The 11,252-nt window shown below is 35.6% G+C and overlaps 1 protein-coding gene across 1 annotated transcript in view; it reads right to left on the minus strand.

Annotated features, from left to right (window-relative positions):
• Nucleotides 1–10,662, minus strand: part of LOC121205978 (uncharacterized) — a 53,655-nt gene extending 42,993 nt beyond the window's left edge. Inside the window, exons 1-3 of the mRNA XM_041076127.1 lie at nt 10,648–10,662; nt 10,352–10,448; nt 9,147–9,347 (exon numbers count right to left, since the gene is read on the minus strand). Of these exons, the coding sequence (XP_040932061.1) occupies nt 9,147–9,347; nt 10,352–10,448; nt 10,648–10,662 (313 nt within the window). The remainder of the gene's footprint in view (nt 1–9,146; nt 9,348–10,351; nt 10,449–10,647) is intronic.
• Between the last annotated feature and the right edge of the window lie 590 nt (nt 10,663–11,252).

The raw sequence follows: 11,252 nt of genomic DNA on the forward strand, positions 1-11,252 counted from the left end.
CTCTGTTCCAACTAAACCCAATTTTGGGCTATTACAACATGGGTTGTCTGAGGATCATGAGGGGGAGGAGGTCTAACAGCCGGATTCGTACGAACGAACTCGGCAAACTCTTCATTCATAGCTTGGAAGAAGGCTTCTCGAGCCCCTCCTCACTAACTAACTGTAACGGGCCTTTCACTACTATCTAGTGGCACCGTCCCTTCTGGGGGAGTGGGCGCAGGCGCTTTACTCTCTACATCATCTGCAATAGCTTGTTTGGGATCCATAACTATAAAAGAAAACATTTTAAAATCGTTAGGAGTCGTCACACTATCAACATATAAGTATGACATGTATAGATAGACTCTTACTCATACTAAATATTTTGAGAACTGACTAAATCTTCACTCTGATACCAATAAATATAACACCCCTTACCCGAGACCGTCACCGGAGTCGAGCACGAGGCGTTACCGGACTTAGCTTACTAATTCGGGGCATAAAAATTTACTTTTAAAATTAATTTAAATTCATTCATTCATTCAATATGTCCCTAAAAATGGTCCTCGAGACCCTAAAACATGAAATTGAAAAGATTCGAGAACAAACCGGAATTAATAAAAATTTTTCGATCACTTAAACAAATCAAAACAATTTATTTCATCTTTCATAAATAAACTGTCCATCTGCGTCATAGTCACTAAATAAATCATAACTTGAGTTACGAAACTCAAAATTGAAATCCGTAAATTTTCTCTGCAACTAGACTCACATGTCTTCTTACTAAAATTGTTTCAGAATTTTTGGTCTAGCCAATTAGTACAGTTTATTAGTTAAAGTTTTCTCTATTTCAGTGTTTGGCTGCTCTAACCTCTATTACCTACGAATTAATTTTCTCCCTGTACAGAATTCAAATAACCATGATGTTTATTTCTTTAAAATTAGACTCAATAAGGAATCTATACATATAAATTACAACTTCTAAATATTTTTGTACAATTTAGTGAATTTCTAAAGTCAGAACAGGGGATTCAGAAATCACTCTGACCCTATCTCACCAAAATTTAAATATCTCATTAAATACGACTCCTTTATTTACTTTGTTTCTTTCATATGAAAATAGACTCAATACTCTTGAATTTTATATCTAATTCACTATCTAAATACATTTCTACTATTTTTAGTGATTTTTCAAATTCACGTCATTACTACTGTCTGATACTGTTTTAATGCTAATTTCACCTTTTTCATGATTTCCATGGAATAACTAGCATTTAGGCACACACAACATCAAACATGTCCTTGATTAGCCATTCCAATAGTTAATCATTATCTATCATTTACATACCATTCATTATCCATATAATAAGATCATACACACAAAATGGCTACGATGTTATTCATGTAATACTCAAAATGAAACGTCTAGCTATACCAAAATAATCCTTGTGATAGTGTGCCCGGACCTCTGAGATACTTTACGATCCTCGAGTTAGCTTGACAAAACTATAAAAAGAAGGAAAATAAAGGGGGTAAGCATTAAGCTTAGTAAGTTTGCATGCAATTAAATAACAACATTCATAAGAATTATCTTACTACTTGGCATGATACTACTTAATGCAACTTCATTAATTGTCATAGACATATTTTAAACTTCTTCACTTACTCACTTACTTAAATACTTACTTACTTAATCAAATTCATTAATACATTTTATTTACCTTTTTACTTATCAAGCATACATGAACATTATATACTTACCTTTGCTCTTCTAGTATGAACTTGTCTTACCTTTTTAGTATAACTCGTCTTACCTTACTTACCTTGATATTCTCTTTAAATTTTCCCATTGAACCACTTGGAATACTAAGGATACATGGGTACCTTACCATTGCCATGACTTGTCATGGTCTTACGTGGTATCCCTTTGAAACTTACCATTGCCATGTCTCGACATGGTCTTACATGGTATCCTTGCCTTATGAACTCACCAATGCCATGCCTTGGCATGGTCTTACATGGGACCTTTGCCTTATAGTAACTTATCAATGCCATGTCTTGACATGGTCTTACATAGTATCCTTGCCTTAGAAACCTTACCAATTGCCACGCCTTAGCATGATCTTACATGGTATCCTTAAACCATAATGTCATGACATTTGTATCCTACACATTCCTAAGGTTCAACCGGGACTTTCTGAAATTATTTCTCCGTCAATTCATGCTTGAGTCTTCTTTGAATAATTTCATAAAATAAATATACACATGCTGGAAATTAACAACATTAACATAAAATAATGGAATATTGCATTTATTTACCAAAAACTTACCTCGAAACAAAATAGGATCAACTATATCGATTTAGTCCACTATCTTTTTCTTTCCTCGGTCTAACTTCGGATTTCGTTCTTCTTGATCTATAATAACAATTTTAGCTTATTTAATACTCACATTTATTAAAATAGTCCTTGATTCATACTTTTGCAAAAGTACACTTTTTCCCCTAAACTTTTACATATTTACACTTTTGCCCCAAGGCTCGGAAATTAAACTTCATCCTATTTCTTATGTTTTATGACATGCTGATCATTTTCCCTTCTATGGCAACATCAAATTCTCACTCCATCATGTACTTATGAACATTAGGTATTTTTACCGATTATGTCATTTTACTCGTTTTCACGTAAAATCGCTTAACAAAGGTTGTTTAACACAATTTCAATCTTCGTATTCTACCATAAAACATGAAAATAAACACATTTCATCTATGGATATTTTTCCAAATATAAACCCTAGGTTAACTTATTGCTAGAATAAGCTTAATCAAGTTACCGGGACTCAAAAAACGTAAATAACATTAAAAACGGGGCTTGGAATCACTTACTATGGAGCTTGGAAGCTTAAAACAAACCCTAGCTATGGAGAACCTTTGACATTTGGCCTAAGAAAGAAGATGAGCACATTTTTGCCATCTTTTTCCCTTTCTAATTCTTTTATTTGACACTTTACTCAAAGGCCCTTCATTAAAATTTTTTGTTATTTCTACCTATGTATATCCATTTTTGTCCATGAAAATATAATGGTCTAATTCCATTTAAGGACCTCTACTTCAATTATGCACTTTAATTTAATCCCTTAGCATTTAGAACTCATATTTATCAACTTTTGCAATTAAGCCGTAATATGCAAATTGGACATGCAATCACTGAAATTTCTTATCGGTATTCTAACACATGCATCTAATCACTTGGTAAATCATAAAATTAATCGCAATAAACTTTTCTATCTTGGATTTGTGGTTTCGCAACTACTATTCCATTTAGGCCCTATTTCGGGATGTTACATGGCCACCAAACACGCCCGTGTATAGGCCGTGTGAAAATAGGGCATATATACTGACTTGCACCCCACGGGCGAGGACACGCTCGTGTGCCATGGCCATGGGAAAACTAGGGATGTTACTGACTTGGGTCACACGGCCAACCACACGCCCATGTGTCAGCCCCTGTTCCTCACACGGTTAATAGACACGCCCGTGTGTCTAGGATGTGTCTAAACTATAGGGTATACTGACTTTAATTCAAAAGGTACCCCAGGGGACACACAGCCGTGTAGCATAGCCGTGTGTCGCACACGACTGAGACACATGCCTGTGTCTCTGCCCGTGTGGACAAAAATAGGCTATTTGTAAAGCCAATTTGCCACCCTTCACTTATGCACAAATAGCAACCAATTTAAAACCATTTCCATACATTTATAGATAGCCCAAAACATACCAATTCATACACATATCATACCATCTATCATCAACCATTCTAACTACTCAATTCCACTTCAAAACATACCAAATCATTATGCCAAAATTATCACAACTTGCATAAGTTCCATAAACATTAATTCATCATATTATTATCTATTTCATATCACAAACCACATCATTAAACTATATCAATAACTAAGGCCAACATACCCAAAACAAGCCAATATATATAAGGCATTATGCACAACACTTAGCCCAACTTAAATGACAAAAAAAAATACCAACAATTTCAAGCCAAAAGTAAGCCAAATCTCATGGCTTAAATCATAATTCAAAGCATATCATCAACTCACTAGCCTATACATGCCATATACCATATTTACAAGCATCCAAAAACACCAAAAAGTAGTCGATAGTGTGATGATGATTCCCGATGATCCCCGATGTTCGAGCTAGCTTCGATACTCTATAAAACAAAGACAAATAACACACAGTAAGCTTCAAAGCTTAGTAAGTTCATACCAAATATACTCAGCAGTTTATAATAAACAAATTGTCAATTAATAAACACTTAGTAGTTCTCAAATCATCATTCAATTCTAATCCATGACCATTTATCATGTATATACAAATTCATCAAGCTTCACACACATAATATCAACTACCACATAGGTATCATATGTACCTATACTTTCCCGTATTTATTTATTTCATTCTCACATCTTTGTTTAATACGTTAAATTATTCGAAAATCTTTCAATGCTCTAAGAACTCGCACATTTAGTACATAAATAATTAGCCGAAGCTATAATGATATCGCATACTTAGTGCCATCATATTAAACCGAAGCTATCTTGGAATCGCACACTTAGTGCCACATATAGCTGTAGCTATTCAATTCGCACACTAAGTGCTTTATATAGCTGAAGCTATTTCGAAGCACACATTAAGTGCAAAATATAGTAGATTTGTCGTAGTACACAGTCGTAGTCTTATTTATACAATTTATGCATTATTAAAGCATTACAAACATAATTGTAACAATACTTATAACGTACGAACTTACCTCGTAGTCAGAATAGATGAATCGGATCGATTATTCGATAACTTTCGATTTCCCTCGATCTAAATCCAATTTCTTTCTTTCATAATCTATATAAATTCAAAATTAACTCCTTTATTCAACAATTCATTCAATTTCATCCAAGGAAATTTTACACATTAACCCCTATAATTTCACATTTTCTCAATTTAGTCCATATTTCATAAAAACACACTTTACAAAAATTTCAACTAAACCCAAGCTAGCGAATTACCATAGTACCCCTAGCACCCCATATTTTTCATTTATTTCACAATTTAACCACATATTTTCACATTTTCACAAAGAGATCCCTATTTGACATTTTTGTCAAAAAACACTTTACAAAACATGTATATCAAACACCAAGCTTGTATAATTCATCGTCAAACATCATAAAACTCATGGATTCATCAATGGCATTTCAGAAAATCATCAACAATTTCAGAAATTAGAGTACGGACTAGCTAGTACTCAAAGCAACAATCACAAAAACATAGAAATCATAAAAAAACGAGCTCAAAACATACCTCAATCAAAGACAATGAGAGCAAAACCCTAAAATGCTCTCCAAGCTTTATTTTCTTTTGATGTTCGGTTAAAGAAGATGAGAAATGGCCACCATTTTGTTTTGGTTTATTATTAATGGCGTTAATAATCCATTTGCTAATTTACCTTTCATTGAACAATTTAAAAACCACTTAATGGATGCCCATTAATGTCCATAAACATTATCAATGAAATAATAACATCATAATGTCCTCATAATTAACAAACCATAGCAATTAAACACTTTTAACATATATAATGCAACTCTTGCATTTTACGCAATTAAGTCCTTTTTCTCAAAGTAACCACTTAAACTATAAAATTATCATACAAAACTTTCACACATATATAATCACATACTATAAACACCAAAAATAATATTAAAATAATTTTACGATATTGGATTTGTGGTTCCAAAATCATTGTTCCGATTTAGCTAAAATGGAGTTGTTACAAGGGATTTTCGTCCTCGAAAATCTTACCAGTAAATAGGTTTGGATATTGCTTTCTCATAGAATCCTCGGGTTCCCACGTAGCTTCTTCTACCCTGTGTCGATGCCATAATACTTTACGAATGCTATTCTTTTATTTCTCAGCTCTTTGATCTCACGAGCTAGAATTTGAATCGGTTCTTCATTGTACGATAAATCTAATTGAATCTCAACTTCATTTGGGGAAATAACATGCGAAGGATCAAATCGGTATCTTCGTAGCATCGATACATGAAATACATTATGTATATTTTCTAACTCAGATGGCAATGCTAGCTGATAAGCAACTGGTCCAACTTGTTCAATAATCTCATACGGGCCGATGACTCTCGGACTCAATTTGCCTTTACGATCAAATCAAAGTATTTTCTGCCACGGTGAAACTTTCAGAAACACTTTATCCTTGATCTGAAACTCAATATCTTTCCGTTTCAAGTCGTCGTATGATTTCTAACAATCTGACGCTGCTTTCAAATTATCGCGGATCACTTTCAAATTTTCTTCTATTTCTCTAATCATATCAACCCCGTGAATATTATTCTCACTTAGCTCAGTCCAGTACAACGGTGTTCGACCCTTCTGACCCTATAAAGCTTCAAACGGAGCCATTTTAATATTCGATTGAAAAATATTGTTATACGCAAATTCAATCAACGGTAAATACTTTTCCCACATACCTTTGATTTCCAGAATGCAACATCTCAACATATCTTTGAGTGTCTGTATAACTCACTCGGATTGACCATCCGTTTGTGAGTGAAATGCGCTACTAAAATGTAGTTTTGTACCCAATGCATCTTCCAGTTTCTTCCAAAACCTCGATGTGAACCTCGAATCTCTATCCAAAACAACAGAAATAGGTACTTCGTGTAATCTCACAACCTCAAAGATATACAACTCAGCAAGTTTGTCAAGCGAATACTCTGTATGCACAGGAATGAAATAAGCTAATTTTGTCAACCGGTCAACAACAACCCAGATTGCATCTTTCTTACTCGGAGATAAGGGCAAACCCGAAACAAAATCCATAGTTACTCTATTCCATTTCCACTCAGGAATCATAATCAGCTGCAATAAACCAGACGGTACCTGATGCTCAGCTTTAACTTCCTGACAAATCAAACATTTAGAAACAAACTCTGAAATGTCATGTTTCATACCATGCCACTAATAGAGCTGTTTCAAATCATTATACATTTTCGTACTTCTAGAATGAATAGATAAACGACTACTACGTGCTTCATTCAAAATCATCTAAAGTAACTCTGAATTCCTCGGAACACATATTCGACCTCTGACTCTCAAACAATCATCGAATCAACTTGAAACTCTGAATCAGGGTTACAATCACATTGAACTCTTTTAGCTAACATTTCATTATTAGTCTTCTGAGCTTCATAAATCTGCTGTACAAAGAATGGTTTCACTTTCAACTCAGCTACTATCGAGCCGTCATCAGAAAAAGCCAACTGAGTATTTATTACACGTAGAGCAAACAAAGATTTTTGGCTTAATGCATCAGTAACAACATTTGCTTTTCCCAAATGATAGTCAATCACTAACTCGTAATCTTTTAGCAATTCTAGCCATCTCCGCTGTTGCAAATTAAAGTCTTTCTGAGTCATCAAATATTTTAAACTCTTGTGATTTGAATAAATATGACATTTCTCACTGAACAGATAATGGCGCCAATATTTAATGCAAACACAATGGCTGCTAACTTTAAACCGTGCATCAGATAATTATTTTCATGCGACTTTAACTGTCTCGAAGTATAAGCTATGGCTTTGCCTTCCTGTATCAAAACACAACCCAGGACGTTCAACGATGCATCACTATAGATTACAAATTCTTTACTCGAGTTCTGGTTGTACTAACATTGGAGCTTCAGTCAAAAGAGTTTTTAGCTGGTCAAAACTTTTCTGACATTTCTCGAACCATTCAAACTTTATATCTTTCTAAAGCAATTTCATTATCGGAGTTGTAATCATTGAAAAGCCTTTCACAAATTGTTTATAATAGCTGGCAAGTTCCAAAAAATTGTAGACTTCAAATACATTTCTCGGAGGCTTCCAATCTATTATTGCAGAAATTTTGCTCGGATCAACTCTTATACGTGTTGCTGATACAAAATGTCCTAGAAAACCAACCTCACTCAACCAGAATTTACATTTACTGAACTTTACATATAATTGTTTATCATGAAGAGTTTGCAATACAATTCTCAAATGCTCGGTATGCTCAATTTCATCTCGTGAAGATATCAATATGTCATCAATAAACACAACAACAAATTGATCTAGGTACAATCTAAAAATACGGTTCATTAAGTCCATAGAGACAACAGGTGCATTTCGTTAGTCCAAAAGGCATAACCAAAAATTTATAGTGACCATACCTTGTTCTGAATGCAGTCTTTGGTACATCAGAGTCTTTAACTCGCAACTAGTAATAGCCCGATCTCAAATCTATCTTTGGAAACACTGTTGCCGCTTTCAATTGGTCAAACAAATCATCAATTCGAGGTAAAGGGCATTTTTTCTTGATAGTCACTTTATTCAGCTGTAGGTAGTCTATACACATTCTCATCGTGCCATCTTTCTTTTCAACAAAAAATACAGAAGCACCCCAAGGTGAAAAACTCAGTCGTGCAAGTCCTCTATCTATCAACTCTTGTAACTGAGATTTCAATTCTTTTAACTCTATCGAAGCCATTTTGTACGGAGCTATCGATATAAGAGTCGTTCCCGACACAAATTCAATACTAAACCCAACCTCTCAGATCGGTGGTAAACCCGATAATTCTTTAGGAAACACCACTTGGTATTCACACACAACTGACACTGATTCGATCTTCTTTTCAGCCACTTTCGTATCAAGCACATAAGCAAAATAAGCTTTGGAACTCTTTCTCACATGTTTCTGATAATCTGACTCAATTCGGATAATCTCATTATTCTGACATCTCAAATCTACCATCTTTGTTTTACAATTCACGACAACATCATGCAACGTTAACCCATCCATACCCAGAATTATATCGAACTCGTCAAGTGCAACAACATCAAATCGGCTGGAAAACAAATATCCCGAATCATCAATGGACAGTTCTTGTACACTTTATCAACCAACACAAACTTGCCTAAGGGGTTCGATACTCTAATTACAAATTCAGTAGACTCCATAGGTAAAGTCTTACTGGATACTCAATTCACACGTATATATGAATGAGTTGATCCTGGATCTATGAATGTAATAAATTTAGTATCATAGAGAGTAAAAGTACCAATAATAACGTCCGGAGATGACGCTTCTTTGCGAGCGTGAATAACATAAGCTCGTACAGGTGCTCTAGCATTAGATCTCACAGTAGTGTCTCGTGTCGTACCTCTACCACCACTCACATTTCCAACAATACAAGATGGTCTCCCTCTAACTGCAGTGTTACTCGGCCTCGTGTTCTGAGCATTATCCTTTTCAGCTAACCCTGGGCAATCTTTAATAAAGTGATCTCATGAACCACAACTGTAACAAGTTCTATTATTATATTTCACCCAACAATCTCCAAAATACCGTCTTCCACACTATTGACACTCGGGTTTAACATCTTTTACGTTACCAACACTTGATACAGATGTGGCTTGAGCTTTAGGGTTGATGTATTGCTTTCCGTGATCTCTATTTTGATGTCCCACTGAAGCTGTCGATCGGTTAAAATAGCTTCTAGATTTCTTCAACGAGGAATGATAAAATTTACTCATCGATCTCTTCCTCGAATCTCTTGCCTCTAAATCAGCCTTTCTCTTTTCTTTGCTGAGATCCTCTGCTTTACAAGCCCTCTTAACCAGTACTACAAATTTTTTCAATTCAAGTATCCTAACTAATAGCTTTATATCTTCATTCAACCCATTAACAAATCTTTTACACATGATCTCTTCAGTGGTAACATATTCTCGAGCATACTTGCTAAAACGTACAAATTCTCTTTCATATTCTATCAAAGTCATTCGACCCTAATTCAACTCTAGAAACTCTTTATGTTTCTGATCGATAAATCGTTGACTTATGTACTTTTTTCGAAACTCAGTCTAAAAGAATTCCTAGATAGCCTGTTCTCTAGAAACCACCGATGTCAATGTTGTCCACCAATGATATGCATTAGCTCTAAGCAAAGATACTACGCATTTGATACATTCTTCCAGAGTACAGGACAATTTATCAAATACTCTGATTGTGTTCTCGAGCCAAAACTCAGTCTCTCAGCATCATCATTAACTGTAGCCCAAAACTTTTCAGCCCCGTGTTTACGAATCTTATCAACAGGTGTCTTACTCAATCGAATCGGATCTATCACTTGTGGCACTACTGGGACTTGTTGAGGAACAGGTGGGCGTGGAGGTTGTTGAGTAGCTGGATTCGTTCGAACGGATTCTGTGAACCACTCAGTCATCATTTGGAAGAAGGCTTGCTTAGCCTCTCCCCCTTAGCTACTTGAAATAGGCTTAGAATCGGCCAACGCTACCCCTTGAGCGGCAGCGGGCACATTACTTTCCACATCATCAGCTATTGCTCGCTCGAGATCTGTTTGCTATATGAAAAACACATTTTAGCTGTCAAGAATCATCACACTATTGTAGTTCATATATATGGCATGTATAGCTAGACACTCACACGCTACGTTAGTCCTAGAATCGACTAAACCGTAGCTTTGATACCAATAAAATGTAACACCTCTAACCTGTATACACAACCGAAATAGGGTTATGAGGCATTACTAAACGACATACCTCATTCACATACATTTATATATTCATACTCAAGATCAATTCAAAAACATTAATAAAGTCCCTATAAGGCTTTACGAGACCTTAAAACATACTTAGAAGTGGTTCGGGACTAAACCAATAACATTTAAAGACTATAAGAAACTTAGAAAATTTTCTTTAATTATAGGATCACATGCCCGTGTGAATATGCCATGTGCATCACACGGCCACCAGACACACCCATGTCACAGGCTGTGTGAAAATAGGGCATACATATTGACTTGCACCACAGGGCCAAGGACAAACCCGTGTGTCATGGCTGTGGGAAAACTAGGGAGGTTACTAACTTGGGTCACATGGCTGACCACACGTCCATGTACTAGCCCGTGTGCCTCACACAGTCAATAGACACGCCCGTGTGTCTAGGCTACGTCCAAACTGTAGAGTATACTAAGTTTAATTCGAAGGGTACCCCAGGGAACACACGGCCGTGTAACATAGCTGTGTATCGCACATGGCTAAGACACACGCCCTTGTCTCTACGATGTGGACAAAAATAGGCTATTTGCAAAGCCAATTTTCCACGCTTCACTTATGCACACATATCAACCAATTTAGAACCATTT

Source organism: Gossypium hirsutum, chromosome A09 (assembly GCF_007990345.1).
Source record: "Gossypium hirsutum isolate 1008001.06 chromosome A09, Gossypium_hirsutum_v2.1, whole genome shotgun sequence".
In the NCBI taxonomy this organism is placed as follows: Eukaryota; Viridiplantae; Streptophyta; class Magnoliopsida; order Malvales; family Malvaceae; genus Gossypium; species Gossypium hirsutum.